The 23,210-nt window shown below is 37.6% G+C and overlaps 1 protein-coding gene across 1 annotated transcript in view; it reads left to right on the top strand.

Annotated features, from left to right (window-relative positions):
* TM9SF3 (transmembrane 9 superfamily protein member 3) overlaps nt 1-23,210 on the top strand; it is a 696,120-nt gene that overhangs the window by 612,731 nt on the left and 60,179 nt on the right. Inside the window, exons 5-6 of the mRNA XM_089100609.1 lie at nt 2,701-2,933; nt 6,283-6,414. Coding sequence (XP_088956735.1) covers nt 2,701-2,933; nt 6,283-6,414 — 365 coding nt within the window. The remainder of the gene's footprint in view (nt 1-2,700; nt 2,934-6,282; nt 6,415-23,210) is intronic.

Below are 23,210 nucleotides of genomic sequence, written 5' to 3'. Positions count from 1 at the left end.
ATATACGTAACTTACGAATTAACTTACGTATCGAACTTCTATATTCATATATTTTTAATACGTATACTAGGGGGTTCGCGCCCTAGTCAATACCTTGCTCTTCAAGCGAAAGTTTGAACTTTGTTCCAATTCTTTAAAAATGGCCCCTTAATCACAAATGCCGTTACTTAGAATAAATAGCTCTTATGAAAGTACAAAATAATCTTTGGCTTAAAGAGCAATGTGTTGACTAGGAGATGAACCCAATCATATACATAATGTTTTCTGTCGTTTTAAGTTTTGATGTTGCTCCTTACTTTCAGTTGAAAAACTTGTTTTTTTATATATAATTTCTGATCTTTTTTTAAGTAATGCTGGGAAATCCGGCGCCCCTTCATAGCAATGTCCCTTCCCCCATGAAAACGTCCTTCATGGAAAGATCCTCCCACACAACCCCCGACCCCCCCCCATCCCACTACCAGAAAAAATCTCCCTGAAAACGTCTGTATACTTCTCAATATACAATACTATATGTTAACATTGGGTAAAGTTCATAACTTTCAGCCCTCCCCCCAGGGACTTTGGGGGATTAAGTTATCCTAAAAGACATAGCTATCATATTCTCGACCATGTTGAACAAAATGGCTATCTCAAAATTTTGATCGGGTGACTTTGGGAAAAAAAGAGCGTGGGAGGGGGCCTAGTTGCGCTCTATTTTTTTGGTCACTTAAAAAGGGCACTATAACTTTTAATTTCAGTTCCATTGAGTCCTCCGACAATATTCTAGTACCACTGTGTCGATACGATCCCCCTGGAAAAAAAAAAAATAAATAAATACGCATCCGTGATCTTTCTTTTGGCAAAAAATGCAAAATTCCACATTTTTGTAGATAGGACCTTGAAACCTCTGTAGTAGGGTTCTCTGATACGCTGAATATGATGGTGTGATTTTCATTAAGACTCTAAAATTTTAGGGGGTCTTTCGCCCTTTTTTCGAAAATCAGCCAAATTTTCTCAGGTGCGGAACTTTTGATATGTAAGATTAAACTTGATGAAATTTATATATTTGAAATCAGCATTAAAATCTGATGCTTTTGATGTATCTATTGGTATCAAAATTCCGTTTTCAACAGTTTCGGTTACCACTGAGCCGGGTCGCTCCTTACTTACAGTTCGTTACCGGAACGACGTTAAAACTTAAAACGAACAGAAATTATTCCGTATATGAAAGGGGCTGTCCCCTCCTCAACGCCTCGCTCTTTACGCTAAAGTTTTTATTATTTAAAAAAAAATCAGAGTTTTGAGAAAGTCAAACTTTAGCGTAAAGAGCGAGGCGTTGAGGAGGGGACAGCCCCTTTCATATACGGAATAATTTCTGTTCGTTTTAAGTTTTAACGTCGTTCCTTACTTTCAGTTAAAAAAAACTTGTTTATTTATTTAATTTTTGAACGTTTTTGAATTAATGCAGGTTTTGATTTTGGCTCACCGTACGTGAATAATTAAAACAAAATTTACATATTAATTTTACTTTTATTTGGTTAAATGGCTTTCTCGAAACTTGTTTAATTTTATTTACGAACGTTTTTATTAGTAATAAATATACCTAACTTACGAATTAACTTACCTAATGAACTTCTATATTCATAGATTTTTAATACGTATATTAGGGGGTTCACTCCCTAGTCAATACCTTGCTCTTTAAGCTAAAGTTTTAGTTTTGTTCCAATTCTTTAAAAATGACCCCTTAATCACAAAGGCCGTTAATTAGAATAAAGTGCTCTTATGAAAGTACAAAAAAATATTTGGCTTAAAGAGCGAGGTATTGACTAGGGGGTGAACCCAATCATATACCTAATATTTTCTGTTCGTTTTAAGTTTTGATGTTACTCCTTACTTTCAGTTGAAAAAATTGTTTTTTTTAATTTAATCTCTGATATCTTTCTTTAATAATGCTGGGAAATCTTTCGCCCCCTTCATAGCAATGTCCCTACCCCCATGAAAACTTCCTTCATGGAAAGATCCTGCCATATAACCACCGACCCTACCCCCCACCTACCAGAAAAAATTCCCCCTGAAAGCGTCTGTATACTTCCCAATAACGAATACTATATGTTAACATTGGGTAAAGTTCATAACTTTCAGGCCTCCCCCCGGTGACTTTGGGGGATTAAGTCATCCTAAAAGACATAGTTATCGTATTTTCGGCCATGCTGAACAAAATGGTTATCTCAAAATTTTGATCGGGTGACTTTGGGAAAAAATGGTTCTGTTAAGCAGCTCTCTCAGTCCTTGTAAGTTTCCTTCTGAATACCTCTAACCACAACCTCTTACAAAGTAACATTGAAAACACTGACATGTTAACGTCAACCTAACGAAATCACTTTTCGGCATCTTTAAGGTCTATAAAGTTTTTCCTGGACAACAAAATTTTACTCTCGAAATAAACAACGATAAAACTCCTACCTATCCATCTGAGGGAGGGGGCACCCACTGAATTGATGGCTCCCTCTCTTCAGTGAACTTTTGCAAACACTGGATTTAAGTTTCTGGGAGAGCCCTGAAACGCACTTTTTTCCATAATTTTCATTTAAATTTGCAAAGCAGTTTTGTCCCAAGTCGTATACCATATCCTCATCGGAGAGATTAAAAATTGGATGGTCACAGTTGGGTTTTTTTTTTCTTTTTTTTTTTTTTCGCTTTAACACATTATCCTCTCCGTAGGTGTCGTTGGTGAACAAGACAATGGTGAATTCTATGTATGGTCTCATAAAAAGTTTGATATGGGCTATTCTGGAAACCGGATTGTTGACGTCAACTTAACATCTGAGAATAAAGTAAAACTAGAAGCAGGTGTTAGAATTAGCTTTACTTACGAAGTTCAGTGGAAGCTGACTTCTATGAAATTTGAAGACCGCTTTGACAAATATTTGGACCCAACTTTCTTCCAGCATAGAGTAAGAATATACTTTTCATACTTGCTTTGTCCAGTTTCATATTACAACCTATAGAAAGAGATGATATCATTTGTTCTATATTATTCTTTTTTCTCTTTCATTCAAAATCGGAGATGTGTTCAGGAGATGGGCATACTTGATCTGTCCCCCCCCCCCTTCCCAAGCTATTTTTTTTAGCTCGTCAAAGGGTCTTAAAATGCAGGGAAAAACTTTGTTGAGACCATCGCGGAAAGTAAACCACTTCTTCTTCATTCTTTTAGTCCCCCTCCCTCCGCCCGAGCAGAAATCTTGGATACGTCCCTGCTTTGAAATGTCTTGTCTGTTAATATTTCATATGGACCAATGGAACATTAAGAGTTTTCTATATCTAAAAATCCTTTAAATTTAAACAAATTACTAAAAGCTTCTATATTAATCCGGTGTAACATGGAAAGGACACCTCCAAAAAAAATGAGTTTGAAGTTGTTGGATCTTGTCAGCTTTTGGAGGTTTATGTTCATTTTTTTCATGTATGTTTGTGGGTTTAGGGTGAATTTTTGAGTAGTCATATATGAAGGCGGAAGGGGGTAGCGGGGTTCCTCAATCCTAATATTTTTGGTGTTGTGGTGGAAAAAAAGGATGGGAAGAAAAGATTGGGTGGCAAAGCGCTATGGTTTTACTGGCTTAGTATGTAAATTTAGTAAATTTGGGCAAGATTAATAAAACAAATACAATGATGGAATTTCCCAAAAATTAGGTGAATATACTGAAGAATAACTACTGCTATCTTAATAGTGCTCAGTAATGGTTGGTGGATAATGTCTAGGGTTCAGTTTAACGATTAATTTTAAGTACCAAAAAAAAAAAAATTAACTACAGAAAATAAGTGTAAATAAAATGCTGAGTATGCACCAGAATATTGGATAAGGAATGTTACTGTCACAACGCCACTCTCCATCAAAACAAACCATAGCTAAAATGGATTTTGTCAAACATGCGCAATGTGTCTGTCCAGTTTTTGCATTAATTCCAAACAAATTAAAACTAGCTGTCCATTCCAGCCGAAAGGAAGATAAAGAATACGCTTAAAATGTTCGCTACCTATCGACAAGTGCGTAGGGTCTCTATATAACCTACACAATTCCCCTCATACTAACCACGTGATCTCGAAATTCTTCCTCTTAATGTGCAGATTTTATTTACAAATTCTACGTTCTTGTCAATTTATTTCTACCCAAGATATCCCTGCTTTAAATAAATAAGTGATTTTGTTGTCTTCAGCTCTATCATGTACTAAGGTGTTACCATTTGACAACAACAATATCAAACAGGAAATAGTGCATGTTGTTTATTTATTTGAAAACCCGCCATACATAAGAAACAAAAACAAAAAAAAAACAAGAAGACAGAGCAATGATAAAAAAACAATAAAACATTAAAGACCAAAATTAAACATCACTTCAACAGATTACTGTGTCAGTACCGATGTCCAAAAATGGTCCTATTTTGATAAACGGGAATTATACATTGAAACATTATTTTCATGGCAGTAATGCAAAAGTATTAAATTTTCTTATAAGATACGAGTGGCAGGTCCATATGGGGAAACTTAAAAAATATTCCATGAAACAAAAGGAAACTTAACCAAGTTTTGACTTATCTGAATTTGTAGATTAACTGCCAGAAAGGTGCAAGTACCGATATTGTGATAAACCAACGGAATTGGAAAAATTCAAAAGAAGACGACGCATAAGCGAAGTGAAGGCCTTTTCCAAGGGACGAAGGGACCATAGAGTTGAATCATGATGGACAATATCCACTGGACTCGTGGGCAAAACGGGGGACTGAGACATTTTCAAACACTGAGTTTTGCCTAATGTTTATAAATCATTTCGTTGTGGTTCTCTTCGCCTACAACCATGCTCCCTAGGCCAAGAGGCAAACCCTTAGCTCACCAAAGAATGCTGGATTTACATTATTAAACCTGAAGTGTTGTAGCAAGCTTTGGTCGGTTTCAAGACTTTTGCAGGAGCATTAATTTGGTTTGCTTTTTCGCCATCGATTGCCATCGCCATCGATTGGCTATCAATGCCTCAAAGTTTTGAAAATACGTATTATGTATTAAGAAGAATTTTTTTTTCCAAATACAAACAAATATGACACCTTCTTAGAGATTGTCTTAGAACCCAGCATATTCTTTATATAACAACGAAATCAACTTGATTCTTTTTTATCTGACATCAATACAATGTTGTTAAAGCTTATATTTTATTACTTTTCCTGAAAACATACAACCTAACGTAAATTATGTTATTATCTCTGAAATTTTAGCATGTACAAGCTAAAGGCACGTTTTACCTAAAAAAATTGACACATATCAATTGATTGATGTATATTTGATGGGAAAGTCCTTGAAGTGGAGCCACCATCTAAGTCTGACCATGGTGGAGAGAACAGCACAGGTGAGTCAAAGTTTATTTGTGTTCGATACTTGTCAATACACACCTGGTGCAGTAATGTTCGACATGTATGGTGAGCTCAAAAACGTACAACTTCTACAAAAACAACTAAAACGTACAATAAACCATATATGTCTGTTTAATCAATGTTCACTTGCGTGGGTGAAAGATCCAATATTCAATCAATTTAAGCCATGGCATCCAGTGCTTTTGCATTGCATTTGCATTTTGTCGATACATGGCATTTTCGACGATACAGTGCATTTTGTCGATACATTCTTTAAATCCCTCCTCCAAACTTAAAACGCTAGCTGGATCCCTGTATCTAGTGTGCCTAGCATGGTTTCGATATTAAGATATGAATGTAATGTAAAGTTTTCACATTAATATGTGAATGACTAAAATACAAGTTCCCGCTATATAGAAATTTGGGTTTCGAATAGTCAATTTCAACAAATATCTTACAGTTCTTTCAATCAGATTTTCACGTGTTTGTGTTTATGTAACTAAACCGGCTTAAAATAGTTTCACTGCCAGACTAGAACTTTATTTGGTTTAATTGTTTTTTTTCAAATCTTTTCCAAATAAATCTTTTTTGCATTATTTGGAATCCACAGTGGTGTGTAAGACCAAAGAGAAATATGTAAGTATGAATATCGGCAGAAAATGTAGACTTTAAGCTTAGGTAAGGTTTTCTTTCTGGAGGAAAATTTTTTGGCAAATTATATCGGTATCGGTATCGGACCCCCAAAATCCATATCGGTCGGGCCCTAGTAAAAACAGTTTGATTTTATGTCTATCAGCGACTGATTGTCTCATAAAAACTTTACTAATAATTCCCAAATCTCTTCATTATGTACGGAATCAAAATTGATTGTGTTTATTATTTTATTTCGTGTGTATTATTTCAGATTCACTGGTTCAGCATATTCAATAGTTTTATGATGGTACTTTTCTTAGTTGGACTTGTATCGATGATTCTTCTAAGAACTCTACACAAAGATTATGCTCGGTATGCAAGGGACGAAGAATCTGAAGATCTCGTAAGATTTTCCTTTATACTAACATTATTTTGTCGCTTGAGCACATAGGATATGGCAGAGGAATCTCAATAGGAGAAAAGCTCTTATTTATAATTATCGAACATATACCATTAATGACCTGGCGACTCGGGACATCGTTAATACAATTGAGGCCAGCGTAGTAGCGTAAGCTCCTCATCTACTACGGGGATCCAGAGTTAAGATTTTGGCTCCTTTCGGTAAAGTTCTTACTTTGTTTGGATCTTTTCTTCTAACCTCTCCCCTTCTGTTAGATTATGCTTTTGATTGAGGCTAATATAATGTTAGTGTAAATTATACCGTTAGACGTGCCGTTTTCAGCCATTAGGATTAAAAAAAAGTTTAAATGCAGCGTAACTGAGTGAACTTAAGAAATAATTTGTTATCGTGTCGGGTTTAGGCACAGACTGTGAATTAGTTTTTCCCTTTTTCCCTGACTTACATAGCTTAAAAGTTAATTATAGGGAAAACATGGCAAGCATTAAATAGCAGATAGTTTAAGCGTGTGTATCAGATATAATTTGATAATAGAACCTGAAAAATGTCTGAAATAGATGTTAAACATTCAGTAATATCTGAGTAAAAAAAAAATCCTGTCGGGGTCTGGTTGAATTACCCTACATTTTAGTAGTGTAGCCTAACGATTGCATAGATTTCATTAAAATCACCAGCCATAAGGAAAAAAGAAAAAATGTAAAACCTTTTAATGACATAAAAGAGTAGAGGGCTTTTTTTTTAGCAAAAAATTTTTTTCCAAACTTTGTTTCACTAAAAAAAATTCTTCTCACCTGCCGGCTCGAACAACATGAACTGAGAACCAAATACGTAGGCTATATTATTGTTCATTTCATTCCAGAAAATTGTCATATTCCTGAAAATTGGCCATGGAGCTTTTACGGTTCTTAGGAAAAACTCAGACATTATATGCTCTCACCGTATCTGCTATAAACGGTGCTGGTTTTTGTTTTTTCCTGGAGAAACTGCCCTGGTTTAAAAGAAAATTGCTAAAATATTGAAAATTTTCAAAATCCTTAACACATGCGTAGTTATCCAGTGTAAGGTAAATTTTAAGAGTTTCTCAGTAAGTCGAATGAATTTATCGCTACATGATTGTTAAACAACACGTCCTCTACGACCTGATGAAAATATGTCATGATCGTAGGATGTTACAATAACAAGGTACATGCAGTGAGAAGCCACCTGGGTGGCTTCTTATTGGAGATCTGTTGCTGCAATCTCTATTCTATTTAAAGACGGATACTTTGACGGTAATTTAAAGTATGTATTTTGAATACGGTAGATACGTCTTGCTATCTATATTCTTTCTATGCTATAAACTACTTACGGAGCGTCCCTGAATGTAATTTCTGTCCCTTGAGTAAAAGTCCTAGCCATTATCATTACGATGCCTAGGAGATATGGTACTAGGCGTATCTCCCCTTGGACTCCCTCCCCCCCCGATAATTCGCCTCGCGGTAAAATTTGGCACTGGAAAACTCCCCATACTTGCAAAATTGATCAGCCAAAAGATAAGTATGACAAATAATAATAATGAAGAAAAGAACGTTTTAAAATATACTACCAGTATTCCTAAATACAGCCAGAAAATATTTTGTTGAATGTCCTATGGTGTTTATCTTTACATTTTTTTTTTTTTTTTTTTTTTTTTTTTTTTTTTTTTTTTTTTTTTTTAGGGGTTGAGCTATCATAGCAGATTAAGATAAAAGCAAAAGAACATTATTTTGGAAATATGAAGTTAGTGGTAACTGTTGAAGAGATGACATGTGATAAAAGTTCGCAAAGCTCATAGTTTGACGCTAAGAAGTATGAGTAATTACTTCTCCTGGACTTAGTGCGGTACCAGTGAGAGGTTTCACTAATGAAAATGTTCGGGGGGGGGGGGGGCTTTGGATTTTAATTACTAGCTGGTCATTTTAACCGACTGATTTGGGTGACGTTGATGTTAAAATTACTTCATTTTTTGTTCTTTACCTTCAGTTCAGTTCATTTTATTTAACATAACAAATACATTTAGCTAATAATCCAATACCTGCCCCAAGGAAGATACAAAAAAAGCACTTGCGACTGGACGGGTACATACAATTCATCTACTAACTAATAATTGACTATAAACAAAGGAACAACAAATAATAATTTAAAAAAAACTATGGCCCTTAACCTAACAAATATTTTTTCAATTTATTTTTAAATAAAGCCAGTTGCTCAGCCACCCGAATGCTCTCAGGAACAGAGTTCCACACATTAGGTTCGGAAAATCCAGTATGGAAATGGGCCCTGGTGCGACTTATATTCGGAACAATGAAGTCACTAGCATGACGAGTTTCATAATGGTGCAAAGACCTAATGTCACTAAAATAATCCCAAAAAACCTCTGGACTAACATTATTCCAACATTGATAGGCAAAAATTCCTATTTGGTAGTCCCGTAGCTGTCCTACATTCAATACTTGCAACTTATTGAAGCAAGCTGAATTGTTATGTATGCCTTCAACATATCCACCAATAAGACGCATTGCTTTATTTTGAAGAGTCTGAACACGTTCAAAAATTCACATAAAAATTGCCTGCCCATAACATACAGCCATACGAAGCATATGGATGAATCAAAGCATGGTATAAAAGCAATAAGACTATATGGGGCAAAACATTTTTATGCGACAACATCATTGTGGTGTTTCCACAAAAAATTACAGTCATTGGCAGCGCAATTGCGCTGCCTAAGTAAAGAACGATGTTGGCATAATGTTTTATTTATTTTATTTTTTTTATTTTTTTATTCCATACCAGGGCACTTCGTATCGAAGGAGTTGGCGTAGAAACTTCGAAAAGGGCTCATTCGATTAGAAATTGGAGTGGCTAGTGCCCTTTTTAATAGTAGAAAATTATTGGAGGGCAACTAGCCCCCCTCCCCACGCCCATCATTCCCCCAAACACATCCAATCAAAATTTTGAGACAGCCATTTTGTTCAGCGTAGTTGATTTCCAGATAGAAAATATATTTTTGGGGAGGACACTCCCACAAAACCCTCAGGGCAAGGGTTTTAAGTTATGCCCTGGGGGCATATAGGAACGATGTTGGCACAATGTATTATGTTTATCCTTTAGAACAGGGCACTTTGTATCGAAGAAGTTGTCGTAGAAACTTCGAAAAGGGCTCATTCAATTGGAAATTGGAGTGGATTGTGTCTTTTTAATAGTCGAAAGTGATTGGAAAGCGATTAACACCCCTTCCACGCCCACCATTTTCCGAAACACATCCAATCAAAATTTTGAGATAGCCATTTTGTTCAGCGTAGTTGATTTCAAGATATAAATTATGTTTTTGAGGGGGCACTCCCCCAAAGCTCTCAGGGCAAGTGTTGTAAGTTGTGCCCTGGGGGCATATAAGATTTTTATAGAAGGCGTTGTCGTAGAAACTTCAAAAAAGCCTCGTTCGATTGGAAATTCAAAGGCCTAGTGTTCTTTTTAATATTCGAAAGTGATTGGAGGGCAACTAACCCCCCTCTCATTCCCACCTCCCCAAACACATCCAATCAAAATTTTTAGATAGGCATTTTATTCAACGTAGTTTTTAGTTCTGGAAATTAGGTCTTTGAGGATGACAAACCTCCCCCCCCCACAGCCCTCAGGGCCCGAGGTGTAAGTTATGCCCTTGGGGTATATAAGGTTTTTATAGAACGCGTTGTCGCAAAAACTTCAAGAGGGGCTCAATCTATTGGATATTGAAATGGCTAGTGCCCTTTTTAATAGTCGAAAGGGATTGTAAGGCAACACCCCTTCCACGCCCACCATTTCCCCAAACACATCCAATAAAAATTTTGAGATAGCCAATTTGTCCCACGACATTCAAAGTTCAGGAAATTATACCTTTAAGCAGGACACTCCCCCCACAGTCTTCAGGGCAAGGGTTATAAGTTATGCCCAGGGGGCATATACGGTTTTTATTGAAATCTTTGTCGTAGAAACTTGAGAAAATGCTCATTTGATTTGAAATTCAAAGGGCTAGTGCGCGTTTTAATACTCGAAAGTGATTTGAGGGCAACTAACTCCCCTCTCACGCCCACCTTTTCCCCAAACACATCAGTAGAAGTGACCCTATTGATCGTGTCACCCACCCCTGCTGCCACCTACAACTTTTTTTGCACCCCAAATAAGGGCATAGAATCATTAGGGAGAACACGTGGTTAATGGGGTCAATGACCACTTTTTCCAAGGTCGATTTATTTGTTGTTTCTATGTGTAATAACTCCGGGGCGAAGGTTGCACATGCGCATTGAATTCTAACGGGAACAATGTTATTGATCTAGGACTCGAGGGGGAAGTGAATTTCCGAGAACTTGATTTGCGTAATCGATCGCGAATGTCATGGTGTCCAGAAATAGTATTTGTTGTTGTTGTAAGTGCACACTCTCAGCGAATGTTATGATCCAGAAATAGTATTTGTTGTTGTGGTCATGTACATGCTCGAGGCGAATGTCATGGTGTCCAGAAATAGTATTTGATGTTGTTGCTCTCGCCAATGTTATGACATTCCCGGAAACAGTTAGATCACATGTTTCCTTCTCAGTCAATCAGCGGCCTTTGTTTACATATTAGTGGCGGAGTGAATATAAGGAACGGGTTTTTTGCTATAGTTTTATTAGTCTGTGAATAGAATTCAAAGGAGTGAGAAGAACAGTTTGACTTTACTCATTAGGATATATTTGTGTGACGTCGAGCGAAGTTTTTATTCACTTAGAAGTTGATAGTGGAGCTGGTGGGAATATTACAATCGCGCAAAGCATTGCGACAAAAATCAATAAGGGATCTTAATTGCTTCTAAAACGGAAAGCACTATAAACAAAATTAGTGACATCTTTGACCACATTTAAATTGGAAGATCAATTATGTTTCGCTGCAAAAGTTGATATAGCACATGTGAATAGACTTCAATGTGCTTTAAGTACATTAGTGAAACATATTGAAGACAATAAACTCTATCACTAATTGTACATGCTTTTCTGGTTAGAGCTGACGAATCAGGGTCAGTCTAGAGTCAACAGTCAGAGTGAAAGGATTGAAAAATGAATAAATTTGAGAAAGAGAGAATTAGATCAAATCTAGTGTTTATGGAAAAACATTTGATTTTGGATGATGATTTTCCCGAGTTATCTCTTAAACACAGGATATTCTCTTGTCGGGGAACACTTGACAATATAATGAGGAGTGATTCCCCCCCCCCCATTGGCCTATTGTATGAAACTGTTAAAATGTGATTCAAATACATATAGTCAATTTATTGATATATTTATTGGAACAAGACAGAATCATATTGTGGATATACTTTTGAAAATATTGCCAATGGATTCAATGTAGATGGCTCCCCAATCATTCGAAAGAGGTAACTTCACAAAGCTACTCCTCTCTCCACCATTTCCATCTCGTTGAATTTATCGAACGAAGAGGATCAGTTTCGTTTTAGCTGTGAGTGAGTTGATATCGGAAACCAAAAAATGTTCTATATATGTACATTTTGCATGTATACTCTTGGCAGTTGGAATCAATGTGAGAAGTGTACAATTATTGATGAATATAGCGAAAAGTGTAAATTATGTAATCCTTGTAAATTACATAGAGGCTATGCAGTACAAATTAAAGGATGTAATTCATGTCTTGAGGAGGTGTGTGACTCACATCCTAGAGGGCACCTGTGCTCCAATTGTCACTATGATAAATGTGATCAGTGGGAGAATACTTACCCCGCTATGATTGGAAAGAATCCCAAACGTGATTTCAGTTTATTTCTACGAGAATGGTATCGTCGCGAAATTAAATTATTCTGGGAAGAGGAATCTGGTCTACGATTCAACTGTTGGGGTAACAAGACAATCTGGTTTCTACGTCATCGTTGTGATGACACCACCTACTATGATTATAAACCAAGTGATTTTTATTTGGCAGTTACCGAATGTGATTCACCATTTGTAAACACTGTATGTGATATTGCTTCAAATAGACAGATTGAAACTTTTGAATTTCATAATATGAATGCAAATAGTATTATTGACTATACAAAGAGATATGACAAGAGTGAAGTTACATTGTACTGTAGAAAATGTGACCCTGACTTTGCAGTCAATCAAGATCAATATACAGTGAATCCAAATGATTTACCGGCATTAGTAGTTCACGATAGTGGTCTATACATCGAAGATGAAGAAAGCTAAAGTGAAGATTGAAAGACATTGTTGTATATATATATATGCATTTTATTAATTAACAAATTCACAAACATTTTTTAAGCACTTTACTCTTAGGGCACTGAAATCAATACTGTATAGGTCCGAGAGAATATTTTCCACTAGAAAGTCATTCAGACGGGGATTGTCACTATAAATGTGGAGAAAGAGCTTGTAAATATAGCCACGACATCGGAACACAAAGTGTAGTAGTGCATGGAAGTCACAGCTTTTAGTCGTTAGATCCTGAACCCTTTTTCGATTTTGAATAATAGTTTTCCCACTGCTCTCAATATAGTTGCTGATGTGAGGTGTGTAGAATGTATAGGGTAGACAAAGAGGATCAAAAAATTCAATCGTCTTCATTGTTTGAAAGATGCACAGCCAATGACACGTCAGCACAGTCGACTGACTGCTATTAACAATAATCAATGTATTGTTGACACTTTGAATTTTTCAAAGAAAGTCCGAGGGTAGACAATAGGATTTGTACTGGGACATGTAGGGGTCTATATTAAATACAATGGTTATTTGACTGGTGTTCATGGCGCTAAGTCTAGTAGAACACTGCCTTCGGGAGTGATTTCTCAATAGGTTTCACATTGGTTTATTGAGATTAGTGCAATACTATCAGCCAATATGTCGACAAATGTACAATCTAAACGCAAACTCCCCGTACGTACTATACTCACATCCTGTGTACCTAACAAATCCAATACAATGATACCATGTGTTTTAGCAAACATATCTTCGGTTATACCATTTTCAAATAGTTGAGAGTCATGATCTAGGGTTTGCATGGTCAACTCGTACAGTGTTCTATAGGATCTATCAAAAGATAGATTGTAGAGTGGGATGCCGTTTACTTTGCACACAAGAGATGAAAGTCCAAACATCTCGAATTTATGTGGGCATTCAGTCCATGATCCTATTGCACTGGCGCTTTTTACAAATGCCAAAGCCAATTTTGATGGTATTTCACCATTGATAAAGGATGAATCGGTGAAGGTGCGTGAGCCCATTGCAATATGATGCTGATTGGTGATTGTATGAGGAACAAGTAGTTTAATATTGTTGCCATTGACTCTCAGTTTTTCCACGGCCAAAGCAACAGAACTCATGACGTGCTGTTTGCGTACATGAAGTATTGCCGAGATGAGGAAGAGACTTACTTCGGGATTGGCAGCAAGTTCCTTTCACAATATGAAATTGGAGGGTGCAAGCGTTAGTTTTATATCCACTTTAACTTTGGGTGGCAGCCATTGGGGTATATTAAATATTTCATGATATATTTTTCCAACTAGATGTAATTCACTAGTTGTAGCATTTTTAAGCGCATCTGTAATATCAGTATTTTTAATATATTCATATCCATTGGAGGTACCTGTCAATTCCTTATATGACTTTGGTGTCATCAAAATGAATTGCAAATAGCTTGTATAATTTGAGAGATTGTTGCTTGTGCTCACCAGCTTGCCATTGATGTAGAGACTCATTTGACGAAATAAATTATGTAATATACAATTTTCATAAGATAGTCCATCGGCCCGAATTAGCATTGTATTATCGGATTTCCGGACTTTCATTTGCAAATCTATAAATGTTGAAGACATGTCCATAAAGTAGTCTTCATAAGAATAAATTTGAAAGTGGATATTGTCGGTGAGGGGTTGTTGTGGATAAAAGTGTTCATAGTATCCATGCTTGACACTCACATCAACATTTTCAACATTGAATAGATTCAATGAGGCGGTGATTGAAGGTTGAGAATCCTTATGCGGTAGGTAGGACATTTTAGGAGAAGAAATCTAGTTTCGATCTAACAATTTTCTTCCTGAGGCTTCTGGTTACAGCACGTGTCGGCTTTTTCTTTCTTTTCTTTGACAAAAGGGATGTCTTTCGTTTCCGGCCTGAGTGGAGACTGATGAATGATGGATTGTTTCTTGACATTTTTAAACCTTTTCCGGTTTGTTTTAATTTCTCGCCAAGGGCTTATGCACAGAACCGATGTTTTTCCGTAATACTTTTTTTAACATCCTTGCCAAAACCCCAATTGTAGATCGCCGAAACTGCACAAGTGGTTGAGGCCATTCCGATATGTGTTCTGGAGCACACCAGTAACAAGCAATACAGCTTAACAAGCAAGATACCGAGACTATATGCAGAAATTGTCGAGTGTACCTTGTAATACTCCATTCTATTAACCTCTTGTCTTGGACCAAGAGTATTAACATAACAGTCAATATCAGGACAAGTGAATACCACTTTTTTATGAGACATCTTGCTGTTGAATGATGGGTCGAAAATGGCATGTAATCACAGCCAAACCTTTTGAAATTGCTATGGGATCACCCAATTATGTTATTAGTTTTGAATGAAAGATTTCCTAATAGTAAGTGTTTACTGGGATATACTGAAGATGACTTATATGGTATTTGTAAATATGCTATTGATTTGTTTTTCTTTCAAGAAATCGTAGGAGGTGGACATTTGAGTTACCAACTATAGATGTTTCCATAAATGAAGCGTAGAGAAATATACAGGTGTCTGTGGTGAAGGCAGGTGGATAGTCATAGAAAATGAAATTAGTGTTTTACACACTTTTGCCATTAATTATATTGAGCTTAAAGCCAAGAACATTCTTTAGGTTGTCGTTTAGAATAATCCTTTCGTTTGCAGTAGGTGAACTAATACAGATATTACTTTCTTCCTTTGAGGATTTGAAATAAACAGTACCTTTTTTACTAGCGCATATTCTTTTATAGATACTACGACATCCATAAATTTTGCAGTTGAGCTCATCATAGGGTAGTTCAATGTATGGATAATCCATCCAATTGATTTTTGAATTTGTTCTTCATCACCTGGTGGAGGTGGCCAATCATATGGTCTGAGTTTTATTTCATATTTACGAGCCTTTCTCAGGATATCTTAGGTATTTTTGAGAATACAGTCGACAAGAGCCACTTCATACTTTCCATCAAAATTGATGGTGGGGGAGAGTTTTGTCCAAAAATCACTTGTTTTATTCAGATCATTGTAGAGAGGATCAGAAACATTGGACATGAAAGTCACATAGAAATCATTGAGTATTGTTAATATCTTCAGCACTGACCCAAGAATCAAAATCTGAGTTGTATCCTAGCCAGCGAACAAGCCACTGTTTCTTACCATGACGTGTACGACTCTTTAATATCTTTTCAATTTGATACCTGTCGCTAGTGTTTCTAAATTTTCGTAATTCATCGTCATAAAAACCACTCAAAATCTTGTTATCCTTAGTGTTTTGTAGCCGATATATTCAATGATTGGTGGCTAAAATATTGTAAAATTTGTAAATTTCAATGATCATTAGATAATTTCATATTTAAAAATCAGTGTTGGGTTTAATCATTAGAACAGTATCACCTACATTGAATTTTTTCTTCTTCTTTTTCTCTTTTTCACCCTTGGAGTATTGCTTTAGAAAAGCATCAAATGTATTTTCATTGTAGTGAACATCCGTTGGTGTAGAATTGGACAGAGATCGATGGGATCGATGGTTGTATATCTGCATGATTTTATCTAAATCTTGAATAAAAGCCGATGTATTTTTCAAAGTGCAATATCTTGAAATTAATAGACGAATCTTTCTTATTAATCGTTCGGCCAATGCAGCCTTTATCGGACTGTGACTATGATAAAGTGTTGTATTATATTTCAAAAGAACCTTTTGCACATGGGGATTAACAAATTCACTGCCACAATCCGATTGAATTTTTCTATATGAATCCTGTTCGAGAATACTTTCAATGGCCCGTGCAACTTCAACACCTCTCTTTGACCGCAGTGGAATGGCATAGGCATAGCGACTAAAGATACTGATTGCCACTAAGATATATTTTTAGGGGGCATTGTGACGCTATTGAACTGCGTCTAAAGTTAAAAGATCCATTAGCATTATATGGAGAGGGAAAAAGGCTTTAGTTTGTCGATATTGTTTACTGCGAAGCCTCTGATTATGATGTAGTGTGTAACTCGGTTCATTTTCTAGATACTCTTTTGCATTTTTCAATGTGGTGGTGCCGGAGACAGCTTTGGAAAGCGTTTTGGGAGAACTTAAACTCTCCGCTTCGCCAATATTTTCATAGACACCTTTCAAAACTTCATCCATTTTGAACGTAAACACGTAGTGTAATGTCCACTCCCCTTTTGCACACTGGCGGGCGAATCAATTCGTCTTCGTTTTTGACTAGCAGCCACAGGTGTTGTAAAATCATTGCTGCTGCTGCTGTTAGTATCTTCAAATATTGAATCTTCTTCTTTTTTATATGGTGCCGTTGTTGGTGGACTATATTCTCTTAGTTTCTTTAGAATTTGCTTATTGACAATAAGACTTTTGGGAAAGTTTGATACATACAGAAATGTGTATAGATTATTGTCCAAGGATAAAAGCCCTTAACGATTCGTCACCATATCGCAAATTAAATCAACTAGATTATAACTTTTTCCCTGAATTAAAATTCGTTTCCCTGCGCTATCGACTTGAACTTGATCACCAGATTTCAACACGAGATATGATCATAATCTTTTAATCTGTTCTCGATAGGTCAATGGCAATAGGTTTCCAATTTTCAATACAATTGAATTCAATTCCTTCTCCTTTGATGCTGCTGCAGAATCTTGAGATGTTTCCTGTTTAGAGGGATCAGTGAAGACGGTAGGTCTCTCCCGATATGGTTTATGTTTGTCCACACGTCGCAATGCATCCTGAAGTAAAAGCAGTTTTTTGTCATCGGCAATATTCTCATCGTTAATGAATTTGCTTAGATTGTCTTCAAAATGTTCGGTGGGCGAGAGGACAAGTTCAAATGGTGTCAATTTATAGGGTTTTGCCATCTAGAGAAAACTGTTTACAAGTCCTGCAATTATTGGCAGTAAAAGTGTGAAAAAGCTACCGCCTGCTTGATGGAGCCGTGTTCTTTTAAATTTTTTCACCTTTATTTTAAAATCCAAGGCACGTACATTGGAACGATGTTGCTTTTTCTGTTGTCTAACACCTTCTGGCAGTTGAACATTGCCCTCAGTTAAATTTAAACAAAGTTCAGATATTAGATTATTGATATCATTGTCAACCCCATGTTTGAGTATAGCCTTCCTAAGCAATGGTTTTGAAGTGCTTAAAACGGAAAACAGATGCCGATGTTCGTGTAGTTTCTTCAGTGTCATAATGGCGACTAATAGTCTTTTTTACTGTTCACCGGAAGATATACTGTAATTTCATTGTTGAAAATGTCGGTGACTACACGAAGATCCTCGGGTGTGCTCTGATTAAGATCCAACAAAATGTAACCAGAGGGTTTGCTATTCGCCTGAGTGTATGCTGACAATCGAACTTTTGGGGCACCGGGGTATATCTACTTATTGAGAGTTATTAGCGAGCTAGAATCACGAACGACTCGATAGATAATATAGACAGTGCAATTCAAAGCAAGGGTTCGCATACATTTGCTCTGATGAAACAGATTGTGTAGAACGAGGGTAACGGAAATGTGTTCATGGTGGGAGCGAACAGTGAACAGTTGTAGCATTTCCTGTGAGAACTGTTCAATGGATTCAGCCAAATCATCAATAATCAACCATGAGGTCGGTTCAATACTATTGAAAACATCAAGTCCCCGTATGAATTGTATTGGTATGGATGTGGCAATAGCTTTTATTTTATCATAGGACTCTTGCCAAATACTATAGCAATAGTAGATTTTTTTCGGCTTTTCCAAAAAACATTTTATCGCAATTTTGAATTATTCTAGCTAAAAGTGTTGTTTTTCCCGACATTGATGGACCACACAGAAACGATCTGAATGGTGTTTTAAATTGATACATGCTGCTGTTGACAACAGTCTGAATGCAACTAACTCTAAATCGTATGTGCTCAATGAATAAGTAGCAATAATTTTCCCCATAGATCTATCTATTCAAGAACAAAAAAAACAATATTTCATGGTAGCATTTATTTCGACACTGCATGAAAACAAATATTTGCAGTCAACATGCACAACAATAAAAATAACACTTGTTCAACGTGACAAAATTTCATGGTCAACATGAAAACTCTATTTGTTCAACATGAACACAGGGCAATGATAACACTTTATAAATAAGCACTAATTGTCTTTAAACACTTTTCTGTACAATACTTTATGTACAACAACAACACTTTTTGTCCATCATCAACACTTTTCTATACAACACTTTTTGTCAACACTTTTCTATACAATTGCACTTTTTTGTACAACAGAAAATACACACACACACTGGGAACAATAGCACAGTTGAACGTTATGAATTTAAAGGTGGGATCCCCCCTCCCCCCGGGCCGTGGGGCCGAAGGCCGGCCGGCCGAGGGCGGGGACCCCCCACCCCTGGGCGGCCGTGGGAAGGGACCCTCACCCCCCGGGGACCGCAATGGAAAAACAATGGTTGTCGTCACTGCTACTGTCGGTTAGTTGAGGTTGGGTTAGATGAGGTTGAGTTAAAGTGGTTAGATTGGGTCAGCCTAGTTAATTTATGTACAGGTTGAGTGGTGGTGGTTAGTTGGTTAGGTTAATTTATCCAGACCAAGTTGATTGCGATAGTCAATGCATTCAACTCGATCTGAAATACGGTAGTGGCCGTGGGGTAGGACACTCACACCATTCTCGAGCACATAGACCTTGTCGGATATACACGACATTGCATTCTTTTCCACTCTCACAGTATAATTTCTATACTGTAGAGAGCGAATTGCAAGCACTTGTGATCTTGGCACTAGGTTACTTTCTACATAGTCTCTGTACACGCTCATGTTAAAATTGATTTTTACAAACTCTGTAGGCAGCCCTTTACATGCCTTCTTTTCATCCCCACTATGTGTTTCAACGCACTAAACTTTGGGGCCCGGGAACACCCCCCTGGATATCAAATCACTCCCCGTCTCTGATTTTAATTTTAATAGTTGGTTGGGGGCTTGACGTTTCACCAGCTCGGGTAGAGTGATGGATTCCAGTTGGTGAAATCCATCCGCGAGCTGATGTGCACCCCATTTGGCAAATCACCCAATAAATCCAATTCAGGCCCATTTACCTTTAACAGCAGAGAATCTGTATCATAATAGGAAACCTTGAACCTCCCCCGCCTGTGGCCAGTGCACCTTGCACACATTGTAAAAGAAAGACAACATGAGCTTTTTTGAAATTTCTAGTACTGAACTGCCGCCTGCTATATTCTTGTTCAGTACTACATTTCGCTTTCGCCTGTGTAGAAGAACCATGCCGGCCTCTATGCTCGTGAATGATGTAAAATTGGGGTCGGCAATAATTCGTGCACACTCTAGAGGGTCAGTCACGACGTCACAGCGAGATCTGTTCCGTACGGTTTCACACATTTTGCCAAACGCTGAATTTAGAATGAGCTTATACATTTCCTTCTCCACCTTTGAATTTGCCTTAGAGCGTTTATCGACAAAGGTGTCGATAAACGTTTTCAAGTAGGGTCGCTGATTGAACTGTAGGACCTTGTGTATTTTAGTGATTTTGAAGCCATTGCTCACCATCCAGTGCAAAAGCACATAGTGAACAACGATATTCTCTTTAGGGTCCAAATCAGCAATCAGTTTCTGTTTGGAGGGGGTCCAATGCATCCCCATATCCTCAACCAATGAACGATTGTAGGGGCTCAGAGAGTCCCTGCTCACCGGCCGATTGATACAAGGAAAGACAAAATCTTTGACTGAGTCGTGAAGCGCCAGCGGAATGTGACCATCAACTTCAAAGAACCATCCCTGTGGCCCATTGTCCTCGACGGTGGTAATGTCGGGGAACTCACAAGGATTCTCAAGCCATTGATAGTTCCCACACGGACAAGAGTAGTGTTACATTGCCGAGGGGTATAATGAGTTCATGTTCAAAGACACTGCATTTGACTTTGCACCGGTGCTTTGTCCGCTCGGATCGGTTGATAAGACGCGGTCCCCATGAAAAACATACCCACCCCTCATTGAACGCTCTACAAAAAGGTGCTGATCTATGTCGGTGATTAGGCCTATTTCCGCCCTGCTAATTTTTTAAATTAAATCCATCACTAAATGGGGTGTCGAAAAATAGTAGCCTATATCTAACCCGAACTCTGAATAGATCTGGTCTGTGTTCTTACAGACTATATCTAAAAGAGTTAAAACGTCAGTGGCCAAGTACAGTCTACAATAATCCCACCCATTTTTACAATCCCCCTTGGACCACACCTTCTTGGCAAACTCATACTCCTCGGCTGTGCATTCACTCTTGGTCAATGAATTGTAAAAAGCTTCAATTGGAGGTAGTTTCTCCTCGCTTAAGCGAGTACCAGAGCAGTAATAATCATATGCGTAGATAACTTTGCAGGTCAACAGGTCATACATTTCACCGTTTGGAAAGTGCTATTTAAGCAAGGAAAAGCTATCAAAATTGTCGCTTTTTTGCACTTGAATCGATTGACTCAATGCCTTGAGGAAAAAACTAAAAGAATCTAAAAATCTTATTTTATTCCAACACGTATGCCCATTATCCACTGCCTGCCATTTCAGTTCGAGAAGCAATAACTTCTCGTCTGATTTGGGAATGATGTTATAGGTAAATGAATTATTTACCCATGGACAATCTACTCCCCCTCCCCCCCTCTGCATACGTGCCAGTGCCGGTCAAATAAATTTCAAATCATAATTGGAATTATGAATAAAAACAGGGATAAAAAACTGCTGGCTAACATTTAAATTACACGATTGATGCACAACCCCCCTAAAATTACTACCCCCCGAGGATATTTCCTGCCACAAATGGTCATGATCTCTGACTTTCCCCCTCCCCCCACGTTTCCCTTTAGTCTCCTTATCCATCTCTGCAAACTCCCCCTTACAAACCCAACATATTTTTTGATTTTTAATCGCGAGACGATCCTCTGCAGACAGCACCATTGGATAATGGGTATTTCTCAAACGAGAAATAGCACCATTAGCCATACCAATCAGTTTAGTCAGCGCCTTGTCCATGCACTCCCACTCATCCAATGTTTCAACTATTTCTAACAACCGCATGGTGTTAGAACTATCTCTTTGCGCGTGGGCGTAGAAGACTGCATTAGGATGATATTCTTTGACTCGGTGTGGGAAGTTGTGATCAGTCAATTCCACTAACGGCGCTTCACAATCTAACGATATTATCTTGCACTGGAGACGTGTATGCTGGAATATTTTGAAACTTAGACTTCCCTTATCCCCAGCAACCGTTTCCACTGTCTGGTATCCGTGCCGGATATAATGCTTCATGTGATCTTGTAACTTTAGTTCAGTCCAAAATCTAGAGAGACATGTTGGACAGTAGAAACGGGCACTCTGTTTCCTCCCACCCCCCAGAACTCTACTAATGTCAATGATAGGGTTAAATTGCCCGATTGTGTTCGGTTGACTAGGTGGTGTGTATAGTAACCAAACCCAGTGTTTTACCAAACTAACTGACGGGCCCCTTACGGGGAAGACCACCCCCTTCTTTTTTGAGCGTGCTCCATCTTCAAACTCAGTTTCGTACTGTACCATAGTAACGCCGATATTTAAATGGGCATTAGCCCTTTCAAAAATGTCAATGGATCGGAGCGTCACTGGATATTTTCCTTCTAAGCAAGAAAAATCTACAACTGGGAAATGGGAACCTTCCTTCCCGTGTATAGCCCAAACGTCTAAATTCGGCTTGGTAGCGTCCCGGGTTAGAGGCTCGAATGCTGAGATGAGGAAAGCATATCTGAAACACTTTTGATCTGTTTCAAAACAGATCTTCTGGACACCTCTACAACCTACTAGATCTGGATTATATTTTAAAACAGTATTCCTTTCAGACCCAGCCCCCCCTCTTACAATGAAATCTGTCTTTATTTTGAAAATATTAATGCTTAAATTTTCAATAACAAGAACTCCTGAACCCCCTCCATTTTCGTTAAAGTTCTCAAGATGCGTTATAATTTGATCTACCCAATCCGTGAAAGCAAACTCAAAATTTTCTAAATTTGAATAAACCAAACGCATCTCGGAATGTATAAAATGATAATAAACCTCGCTTTTTCCCTCATTTAAATAAAAAACCTTTAAAACAATGGAAACCTTAATTGAATCCCTACCTCCCCACAACTGAATCTGGTTTTCCAGAAGTGCACGAATTGTGTCTACATAGATATGCACAATTTCTACAGGGTCATAGACAAAATTACCAGACAAAAGCGAATTAAAAGGGTCCCCAAACGCCGCAGTGTAAACACCTATGTTATTTAAAATTCTGTTGGACAGCTGAAAGTCCGGGAGTGTTGTACCCTCCTCCCCCGCGGGGATATTACCCCCTCCCCCCCGCTGTTCAACAATATTCGGACTCTGTTCCACTTCAGTTGTTCGAAGTGGAGTCGTGAGGGGATAGGAGGGTGGAGGGGGAGGGTTACCAGTAAAATAATCTAAAAATTTCAGTGTTTTCTGGCTAAAGTCTACCAGCTCAACTGCGCTATTAT

Source organism: Artemia sp. Qi Xiang Cuo, chromosome 2, assembly GCF_049724085.1.
Source record: "Artemia sp. Qi Xiang Cuo chromosome 2, ASM4972408v1, whole genome shotgun sequence".
NCBI lineage: Eukaryota > Metazoa > Arthropoda > Branchiopoda > Anostraca > Artemiidae > Artemia > Artemia sp. Qi Xiang Cuo.
This window is presented reverse-complemented; position numbering and strand designations above follow the sequence as displayed.